This window comes from Canis lupus, chromosome 32 (genome assembly GCF_048164855.1).
Source record: "Canis lupus baileyi chromosome 32, mCanLup2.hap1, whole genome shotgun sequence".
NCBI classification, from domain to species: Eukaryota; Metazoa; Chordata; class Mammalia; order Carnivora; family Canidae; genus Canis; species Canis lupus.
This window is the reverse complement of record NC_132869.1, coordinates 39,189,303-39,211,159: the sequence shown is the minus strand read 5'-3', so window position 1 is coordinate 39,211,159 and position 21,857 is coordinate 39,189,303. Positions and strand designations below refer to the sequence as shown.

Genomic DNA, 21,857 nt, shown 5'->3' with positions numbered 1-21,857 from the left:
CGCCGGCGAGGCCCGCGCACGCGTGGAAGCCCGGCGTCCGGGGCGGGGGCGCGCCCGGGGGCAGGCCGCGCGGCGATTGGCCGGGAGCCGGCCACGTGACCGCGGCGGCGCCGCGCGAGCATGCGCAGACTGGCTCTGCGCGCCCGTGACGGAACGACGAGGCGTGGGGGGAGCGCGACCTCGTCCGCCCGGCCCGGCCCCCGCCCCTTGGCCTGCCGCTCCGCCCCCGCGGGGCGTCCCGGGCCGCTCGTCCCCTCGGCGGCGGCCGCACGCGGCCCGGGGTCGCCGTGAGTACTCGCGAGGCCGGCCTGTGGGGCGGCCGCCACGGGGACGGGGCGGGGCGGCCGGGCCGCGGGAAGGGTGCGGGGCCCGCCCCGCCTCGGCCGGGGTGGATGAAGTGAGGGGCTTGGACCGGGTGGCGCTGAGGGCCCTCCCGGGCTTGACAGGCTGCGCTCAAGGCCGGGCGGCCGGCGGCACCGATCGGGCACAGAGCTTCTTCCCGGGAGGCAGGTGCTGGGTGTGTTTGGGGTCTCCGGGGGAACCCGGGGAGGAGCCGTGCGGCTCGCCCCGGGGAGGCCTCGGGGCCTGCCCTGGCAGCGCGGAGGGCAGCAGGGTCGGGGGCTCCCCTCGTCCTCCCCCGCCGCCGGCGTCCCGGGGGCAGCGCTGGCCTTCGGGAGTCGCCCCCCCCCCCCCGTGGGTGTCCGGCCCCCCCCCTCGGAGCATCCCCCCCACTCCGCGCTCTTTGTTCCGTGGCCTAGTCTTTCCGGGGACGGAGCGCTCGCCCTGGAGCGGAGGCACCCCCTCCCCCGGGAGGACAAAGCCGGGAGTCAGGCCCACAGCTGTATGTCGGGATCCGAGGCTGCTTCCACTTAGACGAGAAGTTGTCGCAACCGAGAAGTGCCCGTGGACCCGGGGGAGGACCTTTGTGATCCAGACTTGAGGCGCATTTACACTGGGCCCGTTCCCGTGCAAATCCGTGAGGTCTTCTGAGCTCCACACTTCACCCCGAACTGAGAGAGTGGAGGCGCTCCCCTCGCACAGTCTGTATTTGGCCCAGCCTCTCTTGAAAGGTTCCCTCCTTCGCCTCATTTAGACGGGATCAGATAGGTCTTTCTTGCTCAATTCATTAAACAACTCCTTTTATGAGTTATAACCACATCGCAAGAAAAATTGGATGCAATTACAATTAGGACCTGTCCAATGTGCTTAAGTCCCAGTTCCACTATACTGATGCTAAGCCACTTGCTCAGCTTTCCTACACCTGATATTCTTTTTTTTTTTTTTTTAAGATTTTATTTATTTATTCATGACACACACACACACACACACACACACACAGAGGCAGAGACACAGGCGGAGGGAGAAGCAGGCTCCACGCAGGGAGCCCGATGTGGGACTCGATCCTGGGTCTCCAGGATCAGGCCCTGGGCTGATGGCAGGTGCTCAACCGCTGGGCCACCCGAGCTGCCCTCCTACACCTGAGTATTCTGTGTATAATACATACGAAAGCATTGAGATAGATCATCTTTTGGGCTTACGCCTCTTTGAGATGTCTGTGATTCTGCGAATGTCATGACCCACCACTTCCCCCTTTCCCACTCTTTTAAAACCCATTTTCTACCTCTTGGGGAATGGGCGTTGAGAGTAGAAGGGAGTCGCTTTCACTGAAACAGCCTGGTTTGGAAAAGATGGTAGTCTCTTGAATTGTTTCTTCCCTGGACAAGAAAAATCCTCTCTGAACTTTTTCTCCTTGTGATAACAGCAGAAACCAAGCAGCAACAGCCCTTGGAGAGAGGCTAAGTTTCCCTTGACTTCTACGGCGACAAAGACCTTGAGAAAGTTGGTACTTCTGGCCTACGCTGCCAACGTCCTACCACCCAGCCCAAGACAGCCCAAGCTGGACATTAGTGCCTCCCTCTTTATTCCTCTGTGATCATCCAGATCAGCACCTGACTGTTTATTTTCAAATCTCACAAACCCAGCTCAGCCCTCAGATCTTCATAATTTTGGTTCTCAGCTGCTCTTGAAGGTGAATGGAGTCTTGCTTTTTAAAATAATTTTTTTTGTATGATTTTGTCTATGTGTAGACACATTTAAGTTCTCGTGTGTATCTCCCTTTTGGTTTAGGTATAAGACAGTTCATTCAGTAAGTATGAGTTGAGGGACTGACAACATAGACAGTAAAGAGTCAAGGCCTCTGCCAACACAGGGCTTATGTTCTGGTGGAAGATAAATAAACATTTTTGTATGTCAGAGCATGGTGCTGTGGAAAAATATAAAGTGAGTAGGGGGCATAGAGAGTGCTAGTGTGTGTGTGTGTCTTGAGGTTTTGCTGTTTTATAGAGGATGGTCAAGATGACCTCTGAGCAGAAATCTGAAAGTTGAGGAGCAAGCCATATGGATATCTGAAAAGTGTTCCAAGAAGAAGCAACAGCAGGGACAGGCCTTATGGTGGGAATATTCTTAATATGTTTAAAGAACAGCAAGGAAGCAGTTGTGGAGTTTCAGGGATAATTTTCCTATTCACATTTAGAGTTGACTTTTCAGGGCCCCTGAAAAAGTACAAGAGTAGACTATGATTTTTTTTTTTAAGTTGTTATGAAATTTTCCAACTATACACAAAAGTAGAGGACAAGAAACCCTCATGAATCCATCACTCAGATTGATCATTAATATGTTGCCGTATTTATTTCATCTCCCTCCCGCCCACTCCACACAGACACATACACACATACACCCTACTGCCCTTTTTGGGCTGGAGTAATATTTTAAAGTAAATCTCAGATATTGGCCATTTCATCTCTAAGAACTTCAGTTGTAATTTCCCATATTGTTTTTGATGAGTCAGGTGCTGCGATCAGTGTTGGCCCTGGCATTGTGCCATATGTCCCCGTCCTGAGTCAGTTATCAGGCTTAGCTTGGTATCTGGGAACAGACCACAAGCCCCTGGAGCACACAAGGATTTAGAACAGTGGTTCTCAAATTTTATCATATGTCAGCATAATTTGGGGGGAGCTTGTTAAAACACAAATTACTGGACCGCATCTCTGGAGTTTCTAATTCAGTAGGTCTTAATAGAAGTCTGAGAATTTACATTTCAAATGTTTCCAGATGATGCTGACATTGCAGATCCATAGATCCCAATCTGATCTATAAACCTCAGGTTCAGTAGAACCATATTAGAGACCAAGAACACCTCCTTTTAAGGTTGGAGTAAGTGAGACAGATATGTGCAGAACCAGAAAGGCCTAGATAGTGGTTCTTAATTTTGTGAAATGGCTAAGAGTTAGTGTTTTTCTGGCAATTGGGATCATTATTGCATTTATTTGGGGAATAGGTTCCAAGACTAGTCCAGGGTATTTGGCCATGACAACTTAGACCATGTCTAGTAGGGGATTTTCAGTGTTATTGAGGACTTTTTAAGTTAGCTCTGATTGTCATATAAAGGATTCTAGTGGTAATGATATTTAATAAGTCATGATGATTCAATTTGAGTACATAAAGTAGAGGTAAAGATTCCCAGAAGAATCTGATTCTGGTGAGGGTTGGTACTGTGGATGAACGGACTAGATAGAGTAGCATATCATCATCTGGTCTTAACCACCATCACTTTTGGCTTCAAGGGTTGATCTAGCATTATGATCTAGAGTAGGGACTTGCTCTAATCCCAACTCTTGAGCTCAAATGGAACAACAGTGTCTTATGTTTGTATAGTGCTTTCACGGTTCATTATCCTTATGAACTATGTGTACAAGTGTGTGTACATGCATGCAAGTCTGTCTCTATGCAAGTGTCTGTAATATGTCTAATAAAAGTGTATCCATAAACATGTGTGCCTGTGTAATACCATCTAGCTGTTAAGTGGTGATGAAACCAATTGTTGTCTACTTTCCACAGGAGAGTGACTTGTTACCTCCACCACAGCAGAGCCTGACCTCCCCAGCAGATCTCCAGTCAGCCCCTGACATCACCCCCTCCTTTGTCTCCCTCTGTGGCCTCCTAAATGCCCATCCCGTTGGCCTGGGTTCAGCTGGTGGTATGGAGGGGTGCTGCCTAGCACTGACCTGGGAGTGTGTGTGACCCACTGACCCAATGGTGAGAACTGACTGCCCACCTCTCCCAACTGATCATTCATGGGATAGATGGGACCAAGTGCAAACCTCACCTTTTCCTGGTATTTTCCCTCCTACCCTTTTGAAAGGTAGCGTGTTTATCTGAATTAACGGAAAGAGCATGGAGAGAGTATTACTTGGTGTGTGTACTGGTAGATTTTCTTGGGAAGGGAGGGGAGAGTTTAGTAAGGGATAGAAAGGGAGTGATAGGACAAGAGAGCTTAGCTATGTGTGGTAGCTTCTTTGCAGTAATGATCCTAGAAGGGGCCAGCTTGCACTAGATCTAGATATGCCTAGGAATCAACATTGATGTTGGAGTCTGCATCTCTCCCCCATTGGCTACCAGAGCCTTAATCATCATACCTACACTCAAGAAGGCCAAAATTCCGTTTTCTTCCATCCCTCACAAGTCAGAGGTAGGCCATGGATATGACCAGATCCAGGAAGAGACAGATGTTCCCAAAGGGTGAGGCAAAGGGAGTAAAGGGAATAGGGCCTCAGTTATTCCATTCTAAGAGGCCTCCCATTCTTTGTGGGAATCTGTTTCCTGTCACCCCACTCCGTTCCGTGGGATGATAGAGATCCAATCAGGGTTGTATTATTTCTCATCACTAGGACATCAAAGGCCAGTTCTGGAATGATGATGATTCGGAGGGAGATAATGAATCAGAGGAGTTTCTCTATGGAGTTCAGGTGAGATTACAACCCCTAAAAACCATGTTGGATAGTCCAAATGTGTGTGTCTCTGAATACAACAAGTAGTGAAGGATTATTCTGGAGCAGGGATAAGATGAGGATACAATACCATGTTCGTATGGTCTGAGCATTGTCTCAGCAGAGCTGATCTCATATCCTTGCTATTGCCTGAGACCTATACCTTTACCAGAGTAAGCTACATCCTTTGGATGTGGAAGCTACCCATGTGTTCTTGGTTGGAAATAATTATTTTTTTACTCTACTAGCTAGTGGGTATCATTTCATTCATTAGGGTCAAATTTTTAAAAGATTATCCTGCCAGTGATTGGTCATGCTATCATGCATGCTATCACTACCCAGAACAGAATCCTGAAGAGGAATGTTGAACTCTTCACACAGAACCATCTGAGTTAAATTCTATATTCTTCAGCCTGTTCTGAGTTCTCATAGAAGGGATATTTAAGTATCCCTGGCCAGGGTCAGAGGAAAAGATGCAGACTTAAGGCTGTGTAGTTCTCAAGCAAGGCCTGCATTTATTTGGTCCACTGAAACTTCTTAGAGTGGAGATGGCAGGAGACTTAAGTGCCAACGATGGATGGCTAGGGCCACCATCAAGAGCTCCTTCACAGAAGCAGCCTTTTGCTTATATGTACTGCTGCCATTTGATTTTCCTGTTTCTGGTGTCTGTTCATGTTGTTTTTATTTTTCATATCTCTTTTCGCCTCTTTTCCCTCCCCCCATTTCTCCTCACTGTTTTTGCTGCTGACTCAGGGGAGCTGTGCAGCTGACCTGTATCGACACCCACAGCTTGATGCAGACATTGAAGCCGTGAAGGAGATCTACAGTGAGAACTCTGTATCCATCAGGTGGGACTCCACTTCAGGAGCAAGCCACTTCTTTCTGAGCTGTTAAAAGGCTGGAGGTTTTTTCCTTTTATGGTATCATTAGGTGTCTGTGGACATGGATAAATTATGAGCTTAGTGATAGATAGCGGGAGTTGCCTAGAATACTTAAGCTTAGCTGAAAGCATTGATGAGGGAAGTATAGCCACTTTTCTTAGAGGTTTACTCTTATCCTAGATCCCTCTAGGCTGATAGTTTGACCTTTGAGGTAAGAAGGGCTTCTGGCCTCAGGCTGCAACTAAGTCTAGATACAGAGCTACCTTCCACTCTTCCCTCTCCCCTGGCCCCTGGCTCAGTTCTCCCTCCTCTTCAGTCTTGTTTCTCCCTTAATGAGTCTCCCCTGTATCTCTGTAGAGAATATGGAACTATCGATGACGTGGACATTGACCTCCACATCAACATCAGCTTCCTCGATGTAAGTGGTGCTAGTACCTGCCAACAACATGTCTAGCTGGACTTGTGGATTTTGTCATGTAGGCCAGGAGTCTTGTTCCTGAGTGCTGTATTTGGAGCACATATTCTTCATCCTTGTCTTTCCTAGACCATCAGCAGACAGTGGTGTGTACTGTCATGTGCATGTGCGTGTCATATAGGGAAACTTCCCAAGTCCATTCCTCTCTGTTGCTAAATGGGAAATTGTTTCCCTTACTCTTGTAGGAGGAAGTCTCTACAGCCTGGAAAGTCCTCCGAACAGAACCTATTGTGTTGAGGCTGCGATTTTCTCTCTCCCAGTACCTTGATGGACCAGGTAAAGGCACTGACTTTGGGCAAGTAAATGCTTTGAGTGTGGCCTAATCCAAAGTTCTAAGTTAACTGAGCCAGAGAAAAGCTAGGAATAAAGCCTTTGGAAATAGTTTGCAGGCCATTGGTAGAGGCTTTTCAGTTTCCTGTCACTGGTATCTCCATTCCCTGTTGCCTGATATCCATCCCCTAAAGGCCTTCTTAGTGATGAAATTGTTTTCTCTGGTCCCCAGATATTATTTATTCCTTTCATTCCCTCCAACTTTCTCATAGAAGCTAAAATATTTTTTTTTTTGAAGCTAAAATATTTTAAACTGGTCAGACAGTTCCCAGAATCTACCCTCTGCCTCAGATGTTTGCTTCTCCATCACTATTGGTTAGAGTATGCTTAGAATCTGAGGAAGCTTGTCCCCTGAACTGGAGTTTTGGACTCGCAGGAAAATAGATTGTACATACTAGGAGCTTTTCCTTCTCTTTGCAGAACCATCAATTGAGGTTTTCCAGCCATCGAATAAGGAAGGGTTTGGGCTGGGTCTTCAGCTGAAAAAGTAAGAACTTTGATCTTTCTGGTGATGGACATATAAGGGGAAGAGATGGACATATGGATGAACAGGCAGACCTTTGGATGGAATGTTTCCTCCCAAAAATATCTTTCTGATATATTCCCAAGAAAGACTAAATTTGGAAAGCAAAATTTATGGCTAGGTAGGATATTCTCTGGTTCTGGGGTGTCTGGCTTTGAGACTTCCTGGAGGTAAGGAGGAGAGTCATCAGTACTTGCCATTTAAGGATAAGTACAACCCTAGAATTAGGGTAATGTTCTTCACTTTTTCTCTAGTGGTATTCTCAGAGTGGGGCTCTAGCAGCTCAGACAGTTTTTTTAATTTTTATTTATTTATGATAGTCACAGAGAGAGAGAGAGAGAGGCAGAGACACAGGCAGAGGGAGAAGCAGGCTCCATGCACCGGGAGCCTGACGTGGGATTCGATCCCGGGTGTCCAGGATCGCGCCCTGGGCCAAAGGCAGGCGCTAAACCACTGCGCCACCCAGGGATCCCGGCCACCCAGGGATCCCTCAGACAGTTTTTAGTTTATGGAATATGTTCAGTGCCTTGCTAATATTGGTGTACAAAGAGAAATAAATGAATTGTAGATTCTTTATATATTCTATTCAGTGAATAGAATCTAGTGGATACATGTTCTAACACAAGTGAATATATAAGATATAGAAAGAATATAGAGGAAGGAGTGACTCAGTCTGTCTAATGGTGGGTGGAGGGCTGAGTGAATGAATGAAACAGAGATGATTCATGTTTTCAAGGATGGATAAGAGTTGCCCATACAGACAGACTCTGAGAGTGAATAATATTTGCAAGGACATAGTCAGGTGAAGCAGCATGTGTGTAGGAAGCTCAAGTAGTTAAATATTGCTAGTAAAATACAAGGGGAGAGTGGTAGGAATTGAAGCCAGAGAAGTAGGAAGGGGTCCAAATCAGAGAGGATCTTGGGCTTTTATCTTGTAGGCAGCAGGAACATTGAAGGATTTTAGGCAAAGAAGGAATGTGGCCAGACTTCATTTTAGAGAAACGATTCTGGTAGCACTGTGTAAAATCAGTAGGAAAGGGTGAAACAAGAGACCAGAACTAGTTTAGTAGGAGGCTTTTGCAGAAGTCCAGACATAAGATGATGAGGGCCTGAGCCAAAGTGTGACTGTAGGTGAGAATAGAGGTGAAAGATGGACTAGAGAGCTTTCTGGAGTATGGAATCACTAAGAGTTGAACGTTGATTTGGATATGTCATATATGGTCATAAGAACTAAGGAATAGTGGGAAATTACTCTTAGATTTCCAATCTATGTGTCTGGGTAATTTGTAATACCACCAATTTAAATAGGGATATAAGAAGAGGACCAGGTTTATGGGATAAGGATAGATAATTAGTTCCATTTTAAACATGTTGTTTAAAGATAACTTTGAGGGGAGTCATCTGGGTGGCTTAGTCAGTTCAGTGTCCAACTCTTGGTCTAGGCTCAGATCTTGATCTCAGGGTCGTGAGTTCAAGCCCCGAGTTGGGCTCCATGCTGGGCATGAAGCCTACTTAAAAAAAAGAAAAAGATAATCTTGGGATATTCAAGTGGAGGTACTTAGTACATGGTTAGATATGTAACAGAAGTTAGGTTTGAAATATATTCAGTGAATGGGTGGAGATTACAACTGGTATAAAGTAGGAGACTGCTAAGGAAGAACATGATAAAATGGAAAAAAAATAGAATCAAAGGCAGAACACCCTTCAACATCCAGGCAAAATACTCAAGAAACCTGCAGAGTAGGCACAGAAAGAACATTGAAGGCAGTCCAGAGAGGTTGGAGAAGAATAGGAAGCAAATGGTGTCAGAAGGCAAGGGGGAGCGTTTCTACAAGGAGGGCAAGAGGCCAGAGAGGATAAGTCAAAGGAGAACATAAGAGTTTTTGTTGGATTTAGCATCAGAGTAAGAGCAATCATAGTGGAGTAGCAAAGGTAGAAACCAGACTGCAGTTGAGTTGGGAAGTGAGTGATTAGCAATGAAGTATAAACAATAAGTGTGAACTGAGATATTTGGATGAGGATAGCAGGGAAAGAGAGAGCTATAGCTAGACTGGGGTGCATGCAGAAACTTGAAACTTTTTGTAGAGTTTGGGAAAGGAACTGACAGGAGAGGGGGGTGATTGATGAATCAAGATCCGTAAAGAGGCAAGAAGCGGCTGAGATCTAGAGAATAAATAGAGGAATTAATAGAAGGGTTATCTTGTTTCCAGAGAATGGAGGAATTGAAATAGAGGAAATGGAGATAGATTTTGTAGCAGGCTTGGAAAATTAAAGCTGGTAACTGACAGCTTCAGTTTTCTCTGTTAATTAGGAAGAGGTTGGGGATCCCTGGTGGCTCAGTGGTTTGGTGCCTGCCTTTGGCCCAGGGCGCGGTCCTGGAGTCCTGGGCTCGAGTCCCACGTCGGGCTCCCAGCATGGAGCCTGCTTCTCCCTCTGCTTGTGTCTCTGCCTCTCTCTCTAGGTTTATGTCTATCATGAATAAATAAATAAAATCTTTAAAAAAAAAAAAAGAAGGAAGAGGTTATCAGCTGTAGGTGAAGTGAAGAGCTTAGAGAAGGCAGTAAGGATTTAGAATAATAGAGTAACGCCAGAGAGGACTGATCAAAGACAAGTGAAAGGATTGGTAAGACTGTTGGGGGCTCAGCTCAAGTTGGAAGCCATAAGTTTGGGGATATAATTTTTTGCTTAACAATGTTATACCCCTCATGTCCCATTCCTTTTCTTCACTATTCCCAAAATAGAGGGTGGTACTCTATTCCATCCAACTACCTCTGTTCCACTGTCAGTATGGTCATTCTTGGCAATAAATTCTCAGGTTCATGGCCATTGGAAGCTCATCTTTGAGATCTTCCACTAAAGGCAAATCATCTCAGAATTGTTCTGGTCCATTAGACTAGGTAATGGGAGTGGTATTTACCCCTTAGGCAAAGAGGTACTTTAGGACAGTACACTTCCATGTGTTAAGGTCATTATCAGGGGGTCTTCAGACACACATTCCCTTACCACAACTAGCTTACAGCTCCTGGGTCTGAATTTTAGATGAATTGCTTTTCATAGTTTTATTTCTTGACTTCCTCCCCTGCCTGACCTTTTGTAAGTCCATTCACTTTGATTTCTTAGGATCCTGGGTATGTTCACTTCCCAACAATGGAAACATCTCAGCAACGATTTCTTGAAGACCCAGCAGGAAAAAAGGCACAGTTGGTTCAAGGCAAGTGGTACCATCAAGAAGTTCCGAGCTGGCCTCAGCATCTTCTCACCCATCCCCAAGTAAGTGCTGCTCCAGGAGCAGCTCATCTCTAACGATGGTGGTCTTGTCTGAGCTCCAGCTCCACTTGCTTGATTATGTAAACTTACCTATTTTGCTTTCTCCCAAGCTTCTCCAAATTCTGCACCTTTAACTATTACCACCACCCACATGGCCCCGTCCCCCATGTGTCTTTATCCTTGTACTTCCGACACCAGTATTCATACTTTGTCCTTTCATGGTATGTATTTGAAGAATTGTATGCTAATTTTTTCCAACTTTTCTTTTTATGAACCTCATCCATTACTCCCTCTCCTGAGAAAGCAGAGTCTGAGTATAGGCATCAACTCCTTGCCCTCATGAAAGGGTACACTGAGGGGTGCCGGGGTGGCTCAGCTAGTTAAGCATCTGCCTTCGGCTCATGTCATGATCCTAAGATCTTAGGATTGAGCCCTGAAGCAGGCACCCTACTCAGCAGGGAGCCTGCTTCTCCCTCTCCCTCTGCCGTTTCTCCTGCTTGTGTTCTCTCACACGTACTCTCTGTCTCAAATAAATAAAATCTTAAAAAAAAAAGGTACACTGATTCATTATCTAGGTTTTGGAAATAAATATTGTCTCGTTCTCTGTCCCAGGCCTACATTTTTCCCCACTGGTGCCTCTAATTTTCCCAAAGGCAAATACAGACCCAGATTTGTAGTTTCCCAGGCACTATTCTTGACAGACTGTCAGACATTAGGCTCTTTGGGCTTCAACCACTTGCTTAGTATAGTATTTAGCACTTAATCATATGTGTATAAACACCACACACACACACCCTCCCCAAATAAATAGGCATCCTGTCCAAGGGATCATTCCATACCTAGCCTAGATGCTATAGAAATTGACTGAGACTTTGCCTTTGCTTGTCTTCCATGTTCTAATCTGAAGAACACACAAGTAATGACATAAAAATCAATTCAGGTTTGTGATCTACTTGTTTTAAAGGTGTTTAACATCCAATGGAACTTTCCTCAGATGGGATTTCTTCTTTGGCTTAAGTTGCTTCACCCATCCTGACCTAGGACTCAGTGTTCTTCTAAGGGGCTCATTTTGAATCCCTGGTTTCATCACTTCTCTTTGCTTTCTCTCCAGGTCTCCCAGTTTCCCTATCATACAGGACTCCATGCTGAAAGGCAAACTGGGTGTACCAGAGCTTCGAGTTGGGCGCCTCATGAACCGTTCCATCTCTTGCACTATGAAGAACCCCAAAGTGGAGGTGTTTGGCTACCCTCCCAGCCCCCAGGCAGGTCTCCTGTGCCCCCAGCACGTGGGCCTCCCTCCCCCAGCACGGACCTCTCCTTTGGTACATGGGCTGGGGAGGGTTTGACTTGGGTGTCAGGAGGGTGGGAATGGAGATGTGGGAGATAGCTTCTCAAAATGAGGTGGGGGTATGGTTTTTCAGGCATCCTAAATCAAACTTGGACAGGTACCATGAGTGGGCAGAATGGAGCACATTTTTTAATAGCTGAAAACATGTCTAAACTGTCTGGCAAGCTTCTCTGATAGTAGGCCGTGAAGCAGGGAGTCTGAACTTGGGTATCCCAAGGCATCATGTATGATTTTATTAGGCTGTGGTTAGGACTTGGTCATCTGCTGCTATATTAACCTATTTATCTACCTTGAAGAAGGTTAAGGACAGGTGAGCCCTTTTCAGGTACTTGTGGCAAAAATATCTAAGGGTTCTTTCTCCAGCTTTGGGATTATTTAGACTAATCGGAGCTAGGGTGAAGCTACTTTAGGAGAATCTTAGGTGTTGAGTGTGAGGTCTATCTAGACACCAAATTCATAAAAGGCTCATAATGTCTGTCTTTTTACTCTCATCAGGTCAGTGGTCACTGCAAGAACATCCCCACTCTGGAATATGGATTCCTTGTCCAGGTAATTGAGTTCAAAGCTTCATTCCTAAGCCTTTCCCCTGTTTTCTGACCCATCTGTTCCCCTAACATCTCCCAGCTCCTCAGTTAAATATTTCCTGAATTGCTTGGCTCCTAGAACCATAGTAAGCATTTGTGGATAGCAGAAAAGAAGGCATAGTTCCTATCCTCAAGAAGCTTATGGCCTTATTGGGACGACGCTTACAGACCATGTCTGATCAAGTGCCAAATGATGCATTACAAATTTTAAGTGCATAGGTGTCAAGATATGAGAGGGATTGACACTGATTTCCTTATGATCCCCAACATCCTCATTTAGATGACCTTCAGTTTTCCCTATATCTCTTTCATTACTCAGCTACTACTGGGTCATTTTTTTTTTTTTTTAATATCTCTTTATTTCCTGGGCGTGCTTTTTCTCACTTTTCCATCTCTATTATCTTTGTTCACATCATTATCTCTGGCCTTCCTGCCCATGTCGACTTGTTGCAGTCAAGCCTCAATGCTACCTTTGCCATAAAATTCTTCTCTAGTACTCCAACCATATTAGGTAGGAGTGATCTTTTCTCTCATTGAACTCTTAAGGTGCTTTTTATTTTGTATGGCACCTCTGTGTTGTGTACCATATGCTGCCTTGAGTTGTAATTAATCTGTATATGTGCCACAGTTGAGTTGTAATTAATTTGTATATATGCCACATCTCCCTTGTTGGCATTGAGGGTCTGAGAAGAGAATCTTTTATGTTATTGCATAATCAAGGAGACCATTCACCAAACTGGGTACATAGTAGGCATTTGGTACATCTGTGTGAAAAGAAGCCCTTTCATCTCCCTTTCCCAGCCCAAAAGTATGTGAAATGGGAACAATTTGATTTATACAGAAGTATACCTGGTAGAAAGAGTCATGGTAAGACAAGAGTGTGGTTTTATTTCATTATTGTTGTTTTTTAGGTTTTGTCTTTAAGTAAGCTGTATACCCAATGTGGGGCTTGAACTCATGACCCCGGGATCAAGAGTTGTGTGGTCCACAGACTGAGCCAGCCAGGTGCCCCTAGACAAAGTGTTTTATTTATTTATTTATTTATTTATTTATTTATTTATTATTTATTTATTTATTTATTTATTTATTTATATTTTTTATTTTTTTCAGTGTAGACAAAGCGTTTTAGAAAATTCTTTACTAATGAGCACTGGGTGTTTTATGCAACTGATGAATTACTAAATTCTATTCCTGAAACTAATAAAACATTATATGTTACCTTAAAAAAATTGTTTAGGATATTGCCATTTGGCTCTGGATTTGTGCTCTCTTCCCAACAGAGTTGTATCTCTGGTTTTGACCAGTGGACAGGCTGATTGTTCCGGATAGTTAAAATGGCTTCTCAGGCCTCCTACCATGTAATCATGGACTGAATATTTACCTATCTTAGAGGGACAATCTGTAATTACTTCAACTAAGGTTAATAGTTTGGTTAGTACCTGTTAATGTTTATAAAATACTTTCATGAAAATTATCTCATTAATCCCCATTTCTCTGAGGTGAATAATATCTTACTTTATAAATGAAGAAACCAAGGCTCAGGTTAACCTGTTTGCCCAAAGTTACATATGTTATTTTTTTTAAAAAGATTTATTTATTCATTCATGAGAGAGAGAGAGAGAGGGAATGAGAAAGAGAGAGAGAGGCAGAGACACAGGTAGAGGGAGAAGCAGGCTCTTTGTAGGGAGCTCGACATGGAACTCAATTCCGGGTCTCCGGGATCACGCCCTGAGCCAAAGGCAGACGCCCAACCACTGAGCCACCCAGGCGCCCCAGTTACATGTGTTATTAAGTAGTAGAGGGGTAAGATCTTAAGTCAGCTCTTCTACCATGGCTGGTCTTACTTTTACTATGATATAAAGTGGTAGCTCTCGAGTTGGGCCATCAATTTAACTAAGTGCAGGGCCCAAGAATAGATTTTGCCTTAGGCACAGAGCTGGGAAGAAGGAGAGTAGATGGAAAAGAAGCTCAAATTATTTCCCATATCTGTGCCTGTATTTCCAAAAGACTTGATAAAATCTCTTCTCTCCCCAGATCATGAAGTATGCAGAGCAGAGGATTCCAACATTGAATGAGTACTGTGTGGTGTGTGACGAGCAGCATGTCTTCCAGAACGGGTCCATGCTTAAGGTATATGCCCTAATCTGTGACCATCTTCCTTGAACCCCTAGCTAAAGCTCCTTCACTCCTCATCTCCCCTTTATTCCTTTCTTCCTGGGTCTGTAGTAAAGACAGGATTCTGTCCTTATTCTCTGGGACTCTAGAAATAATTGTTTTTCTCAGAAAACAAATCTCAGCAGTCCTATTTGGAAAGATAAGGATATATGGATATTTTTGAAGATATAATCCCCATTCAACATTTAAAAATAGGGGTCAGGTGTTGATGAAGATGATTGCATATGATGCTGTTCTCAAGGACTCCCAAGTCTAGGTGGGTGGACAGATACTACACTATAAGTACGTAGAAAAGATACGAACAATGTTGTAGGAGCTCACAAGTGAGAGCATCTAACTACTTAGGGAAGTCATGGAAGGCTTCATAGAAGAGACAGCATTAATTCTTAAACTTAAAAAAGTAAGGTATTTTAATTAAGACTTACTTATAATTTTCTCATGACATGGAGGGCCCCAAATTCCTACTTCATTCTAGAGTTGTCTGAGGTCAGATTTTTCCTTCTTTCCCTGTAACACCTTCTTACTGCATACCCTGTACCACTACTGTCTGTTTAATATGTCCATTCAGCCAGCTGTCTGTACTCGTGAGCTGTGTGTTTTCTCCTTCTACACACTGGGAGTCATGTCGGGAGCTGCGGAGGAGGTCGCTACTGGAGCAGAGGTATGGAAGAAGGAAAAGCTGCTGGCGAACTGGAATCAAGAAAGGCCAGGGAACCTAGCATTTCACTTCTTGCAATTTCACCTCTAGAAATGTTTTCATATGTAAGGATGTTCACAATACTGTTGTTTGTAATAGAAAAAAGCATGGCTACAATTCCATCTGTGGGGGTTCGGTGAAAGAAATCCTGGTATGTCCTTATAGTGGAAATACTATATAGCTATTACTTATGGGTAGAAAATTATAACATATATGAAAAAGAAAATATGACAGTATGTGTAATATAGTTCTTTTTCAGTTGCCTGTTTAATAAAATAACTGTTTCCATAGGAAAAATAGTCTAAAAGGATTGACATCAGACTTAACAGTTGTACTTGTGAGGAATGAGATTTGTTTGGGGATAGGGGGATGATTTTTATCTTCTTTAGTCACTTTTTAATTCATTGTTAATTGAATTCTTATGAACAGCCTGTATTTTCTAATGAAAAAACCATAAGCATGTTTGCTTTTAAAAAGAACAACAGAGAGAAGTGCTGAGAGCCTCTTGAGAGGTGGACCCCTGCTGGACACTGTGACTCCCAGCTCTGGGAGATCCCTTAGTTTCTGCCCCCTTTCTCTCTTTTCCCTGAAGGTGGTGGATCTGCTGGTGGCCATGTGTAGGGCAGCTTTGGAGTCCCCTAGAAAGAGCATCATCTTTGAGCCTTATCCCTCTGTGGTGGACCCCACTGATCCCAAGACTCTGGCCTTTAACCCCAAGGTATTGTTGCTTGGGAAGAAACGATAAGAAGTAGTGGGAGTTTGTGGGCTGTTATTCAGTGGAATGCGGGACAGAAAAAATGGAACACTTGGTTCTCGGGAACTTCTAAACCCCAAGCTTTAGCTCTTGTGAATAAATGAGTTTGTTAGAAGGAGGTGGGAAGAATTAATATTATTGTGTTATGTTAGGGAAGAATATAGACTGGAGCCAGGCAGACCTGGATTCCATTTGCGGGTCTGTTGTTCCCTAGCTTGATGGTGTAAGAAAAGCCACTAAACCTTTCTGAACCTCAATTTGCTTATCTGTAAAGAGGGTGTAATACCTACCCTGCAGATGGTTGTAAGAGTGATAGATAGCATATGCAAAGTACTGTATTAGGGTTTTCCAGGGAAACAACCAATAGGAGATATATATCAAAAGAGATGTATTAGAAGGAAGTGGGCTCATGCAGTTAGAAGGTTGAGAACTCCCAGGTTCTGCAGTTGCCAGGCTGGAGACCCAGGAGAGCCAGTGCTGTCAATTACAATCCAAAAGCTGGCAGTCTTGAGATCCAAAAAGAGCAGATTTTTCAATTCCGATCCAAAGGTAGAAAAAGGCCAGTGAGTGTCCTAGCTTCAGCAGTCAGGCAGGGGGAGTTCCCTCATACTTGGTCCTTTTGTTCTCTCCAGACCTTCAACTGATTGGGCGAGGCCCACCCAAATGAGGGTGGGGAATCTGCTTTACTCAGACGGCTGATTCAAAGGTTAATATCATCTAAAAACACCCTCACAGACACACTGAGAGTAATGTGTGACAAAATATTCAGGCCCTCCGTGACTCAGATCAACTCGATTAACCAATTAACCATTGATGAAATTAACCATCACAAGTACACAGCAGAGTACCTCACCATTACCCTTCTTACTATGTATCAGGCACTGTATAGGTTCTTTACATAACGTTAATATATTTATTACATAATGTCTTCAGAACATCTCTGTGAGTGTTGCAGGAATTTTTATCTTCATTTACATACAGAGATACCGAGGTTCTAAGAGGTTAAGTAACCTCCCCTATTACGTCCAGCTGGTAAAAGAGAACTAGCATGTGATTCAGAACTGTCTGACATTAAATCTGTGTTCTTTCCATGACATGCTATACTGTTTCCTTGGGGCCTAGACTTCTTTTGTACATCTGGCCCTTCTTTTCATCACATCTTCCTCTCCACTTTTCTTCATCTGGGTCTTCTCTTCCCATTGATTCCCCACAGAAGAAGAATTATGAGCGACTTCAGAAAGCTCTGGATAGTGTGATGTCCATCCGGGAGATGACCCAGGTATTCTGCTCTCTGCCTGTCCTGCTTACGTGCCCTGTTGTGCCTGGAATCCATGGGAGTGGAGTAAAGATTTAGAAATGCTACTCTGTTTCCTCACTGTATTTTCTTTAGTGTTCCCCCTTCAGCCTTCTCAGTTCTTGTTCTCTGTTATTCCTCTTTTCTCACTCCTGATGTCTCTCTCAGCCTCTATCTTTGCTGCCAGTTCCTTCACGAGTTGTTCATATTTAATGTTTTCCCCATAATTCTTAGGGAATGAAAGAAATGAGGGAAAGACTTCTGCCCAGGGTTGGGAGGGTGAGGAGGGGGCTTGGACATAAGGAACTCGCCCCAGGGGCCTACATCTTCTGTCCTTCTAGGGGTGGGGCAGCAACATGGAGCAGTGACCATCCTTTGACTCAAGGCTGCCCCTCACCAGACTTCCCCACCCCTCGTCTGCAATCTCTGCATGAATAGACATTCATTTGTACTCACATTTACAGGTGGGCCTCTTCTCAGCAAATCCTATATATCACAGTTCAGATTAACACATAAGATATACCTAGGAGGGGTGATTTGTCAGAAAGACTTTCTGCTTTATGTAAACTTTACCACAGGATTCCTTAGCCTGATCTTTCTGGGACATTGATTTTATTTATTTTTGATTTAAAGTCAACTTTTTAGGGTTGTAGGAATTGCATAAAATGAGGGAGACCCACCTGCATGTTGTTTTGTAAGCATTTTCAGTCATTTTCATATTTATTTATGAGTCTTCCCAATCTGACTGGGCTCCTTGAGGGTGGGAACCATCTCCTCTTGCCTTTGTGTGGCCTTCAGTGCCTACCTTGCCCTGGGCCCTGATAGTCAGTCTGTTTGAAGTGGGAGGGTTCCCACCTCTCCTGGGAGATAACTTTATGGCCTTTGTCTTACAGGGTTCATATTTAGAAATTAAGAAGCAGATGGATAAACTGGATCCCTTGGCCCATCCTCTCTTGCAGTGGTAAGTAGTAAGGATGGAATGGTTCATCCTTTGGGGATTGGAAGGGAGGTGTGGGGGTGTATAGTTTGAGACATGGAACCTGCACCTTCTTTTAGAGGCAGTTTTTTAGCATCCTCCCTGAAGTTATACATGTTCTGGCTGCTTTTTCTTGGGGTTTTATTGATACACTTGCCTGGAAAAGAACTCGGAACCTCCCAAGAGCTCACAAATTCTGACACCATTTCTCAGGTTCTCTTTAGGTATATCTTGTTTCCCAATAGGTTTTTAAGTACCTCTGCATGTAGGAATTAGTACTGTTTCAACTAAGTTTTCTGTGCATCCAGAGAGGTCTGACTCCTTCTTCTACTCCTTTAGACCTGTCTCAAGACCTGTCTCAAGACCTTCCCTGTTGATGTACACTGTCCAGAGCCTTGAGGCACTATTATTATTCCCTTCTACAAAAGATTCTGAGCATTCTCTGCTGCCCTCCACCGCCTGCCCTCCTTCCCTCATCTTGATTTCTTTTGTTTTCCTGACATAGCTTTCCCCTCTTTCCCTAGTCAGCTTTTGACATCAGTGCTTTCTCAATGCAACATTCTCTCTCAGAGCATGAGGGATGGCCAGGCATAGACTATCCAGGATAGCATCACCAGTAAATGAGTGAAGCCCAAAGAACCAAACTATCCACTACACGAGATAACATTGCTTTGCTGAGCCCTCACTATTTTATGCCTTTGTTCTCCTGTTCTCTGAGTTCAGCCTACACATAGCCCAGTCTGTCCTTGAATCCTCAGGAAGTTTGTTGTAGTTTCTTCTTTTTCTTTCTCCCATCCTCCAGAGCCCTGAAGGCTTCCTTTGAGCTCGATAGGATGGCTTTTAAGCCCCAGTTGTATGTCTCTAAATCCTAAGAACAAGTTGTCACCCTGCTAATACAGATCCCTGCTGACTTTTTACATTTTTTTTTTATTTTTGTAGCTGATCTTATGTGCTCTTCCTTTTGTATTATCCTTTCCTCTTCCTAGATGTAGCAGTCTCCCTACCACCCCTCTCTTTCTTTCATCCATCGTTTACCCAGTAACTAGCTGGTCTCTGGTCAGTAGCTTCCCTTTTATGCTTTTCTACCCAAGCATTACCACCCACAGGAATATCCAGATAGTAATCTGAACATTTCACACAATTCAGATAGCCCTGGAATCCTTGCTTGTTCTCTCAGGGGTTTAGCAAGGCTCTGCTTTGTTCTGGATGGTCTAGCCACACACTCATTCTTTCCATTCCTTTTTTTTTTTTTCTGTTTTATGCTAGGATCATCTCTAGCAACAGGTCACACATTGTCAAACTACCTCTCAGCAGGGTAAGTGACCATTCTTCTTCTAAATAAACTCTTTAAATTTCTGGTGAGGGGCAGGGAGGGTCTCCAAACCAGCTAACCATATTGGTTCTAGACTTGTCTCGTTGGCTCTGTCCGTCAACAGTAGTCTTTGGACCTAAGCATATCCTCACTATTTGGGGTCAGTGCAAACCTGATTTGCTCCCTATCCTCAACCCTTCCCTCCCTGATCTCCATTTCTTCTCTGTTTTCCTGACCCGACCCCCACCCTGGGCAGCAGCTGAAGTTCATGCACACCTCACACCAGTTCCTCCTGCTGAGCAGCCCTCCTGCCAAGGAGGCTCGGTTCCGGACCGCCAAGAAGCTCTATGGCAGCACCTTTGCCTTCCAGTGAGGAGGGTGGGGACTGGGGGTGGGGGGACAACAAATAATTTAGGGGGATGGGAGGGCAACTTCACTTGAGGTATATGTGTGTGTTATCTATATCCATCAGCCAATCAGATATTTATTATTATTATGACAGGTACTGTGGAAGGTAGATATGATATGGTCTTTACACTCAAGCTACTTATGTTGTAGGTACTTATGTTGTAGGTACTTATGTTGAGGAGAAATGACATTTACATATAAAAAGCTGTGGTTGAAGGAACAGATTAGAGGAGATAGGTCTGAAGGGTATTTTGAAGGAAATGAGCAATTTATGCCTGTTTGTGGGGAGAGAGAGAAAGTGAGAGAGATACTACGAAAGGAATGGTGGTACCCTTTTCTTAAAACAGACATGAAGTCAGGACTGGCTGCCGTATTTGGGATCAGTGATAAGCTTGTCAAGTGTGAGATGAATCTGCTTAACTTGAAGTATCGGGAAAATGGACAAATGAAAATACTGAACCAACATTTGGGGATTTAGGATGGGACTAGCTGAAGTACAGAAGAAAGGATGGGACTGAAAACTAAATGGAGGGTTAGCCACACATATTTTGCATGCCTGTGGCTATGTCCATGTGCATCACTAGGTGTATCTGCTCTATCATGGTGTCCTATGTGGGTGAGATTGGGTGGGAGTGGCAGTCTTGAAAGTGCTTCTGGGCACCTCAGACTTTGAGGAGACCTGTATTCTACCCTCCTTACAGTGGGTCCCACATTGAGAACTGGCATTCGATCCTGCGCAATGGGCTGGTCAATGCATCCTACACCAAACTGCAGGTGAGGCTGTGCCCCTTTCCCTTTCTCTCCACCCCCTCCCTGCCCTACTCAATTTTAGGGAAGGCTGCTCTAGAGTAGTCAACTGTTTTTGCTTCAGCATCCTCAAATCTAGCCTGCCGGGGGCTTCCCTAGGAAAGAGGTTGGAACTGTTTGTATAGCATGAATGTGGCTTTTGTATAATTGACCCCAGGCTGTGTTTTTTGGTGGTTTTGGGAATGGGATTGTAGCAATAAGCAGGAATATGAATTGCTGACTGCAGCCACTGTGATAAATTAACCTATTAAACAAAGTTTTTTTAATTTATGTGACTGTTCATTCAAAAAGTTGATAGAAAAGGCTTATTTCTTTGCCCTGTGAGACTCCAAGGAATGGTTATTGTTTCTCCTCTTGGCTACCTGTTCTATCATTCCCTTTTTGGAATCTGAATATGTACCAAGGCCTGGAGACAGGAGTATGGATTCTGAGGGACTGATTCAGTGGCTCTGCCACTCCTCACTTTCCAAGACCTCGGTTTCTAGTAGGGCAAAGGGGTTAACCTGCATCCACTTTTCAGCCAAGTAGCTTTTCAAGAATAAGTTCCTAGCGTTATCTGAATGAGTAAGAAGGTAATTGGAGGGACAGAGGGCTGGATAAGCCTTGTGGCTGCCTAATATACAGCCATGGGAGGGCCCAGGCTCATATTGCTCATCCTGGTGTTTCCCTGCAAGCTGCATGGAGCAGCCTATGGCAAAGGCATCTACCTGAGCCCCATCTCCAGTATTTCCTTTGGATACTCAGGTAAGAAACACTCTCTGGCCACCTTGACTCTATTTACATCGCATCCATTTTGTAAATACATAATCTATGCTATCTCCTCTTCCTTCATCATGGACACTTGGTCTGTGTCAGCTCTCTTCCCAGTCATAGACACATAGTCTGTCTTTTTCCCTCCTCCTACTAGAAATTTAGATTCTTTAGAAGGCAAGGCCAATTATCTCCCTTTCCCTTAGGTGGTCCTCTTCTCTATGGGGATGGTTTTATTCATTGTAGAGGCTTGGCTCTGAGATTAAGTTAGGGAATAACTGGGAGATTGGAACGAGTTTTTTCATAGACCACTTTCTGGTGTTAGCAGTAGCTTGTCATTATTATAGATAGTGTACGTACCCATGTGCATGTGAGTTGATATATGAATACACTTGAGGGTTTGAGTATCTTCCATTGGCTTACATGTCTGGGGACATTGTTCTCCTTGTC

The 21,857-nt window shown here is 44.4% G+C and overlaps 1 protein-coding gene across 12 annotated transcripts in view; it reads left to right on the top strand.

Annotated features, from left to right (window-relative positions):
• Positions 1–144: 144 nt before the first annotated feature.
• The window catches only part of PARP6 (poly(ADP-ribose) polymerase family member 6), a 28,171-nt gene continuing 6,458 nt past the window's right edge, over positions 145–21,857 (top strand). The window contains exons 1-21 of one of the 12 annotated variants that reach the window (XM_072809492.1): positions 164–287; positions 759–981; positions 1,763–2,029; positions 3,898–4,095; positions 4,728–4,805; positions 5,580–5,674; positions 6,065–6,125; positions 6,368–6,458; positions 6,933–6,999; positions 10,156–10,305; positions 11,414–11,624; positions 12,146–12,199; positions 14,269–14,364; positions 14,978–15,070; positions 15,699–15,824; positions 17,074–17,139; positions 18,048–18,115; positions 19,397–19,445; positions 19,699–19,811; positions 20,552–20,624; positions 21,332–21,401. In XM_072809492.1, coding sequence (XP_072665593.1) covers positions 4,093–4,095; positions 4,728–4,805; positions 5,580–5,674; positions 6,065–6,125; positions 6,368–6,458; positions 6,933–6,999; positions 10,156–10,305; positions 11,414–11,624; positions 12,146–12,199; positions 14,269–14,364; positions 14,978–15,070; positions 15,699–15,824; positions 17,074–17,139; positions 18,048–18,115; positions 19,397–19,445; positions 19,699–19,811; positions 20,552–20,624; positions 21,332–21,401 — 1,564 coding nt within the window. In that variant the 5' untranslated portion in view covers positions 164–287; positions 759–981; positions 1,763–2,029; positions 3,898–4,092. The other 11 variants (XM_072809491.1, XM_072809488.1, XM_072809493.1 and 8 more) reach the window with 11 other exon arrangements.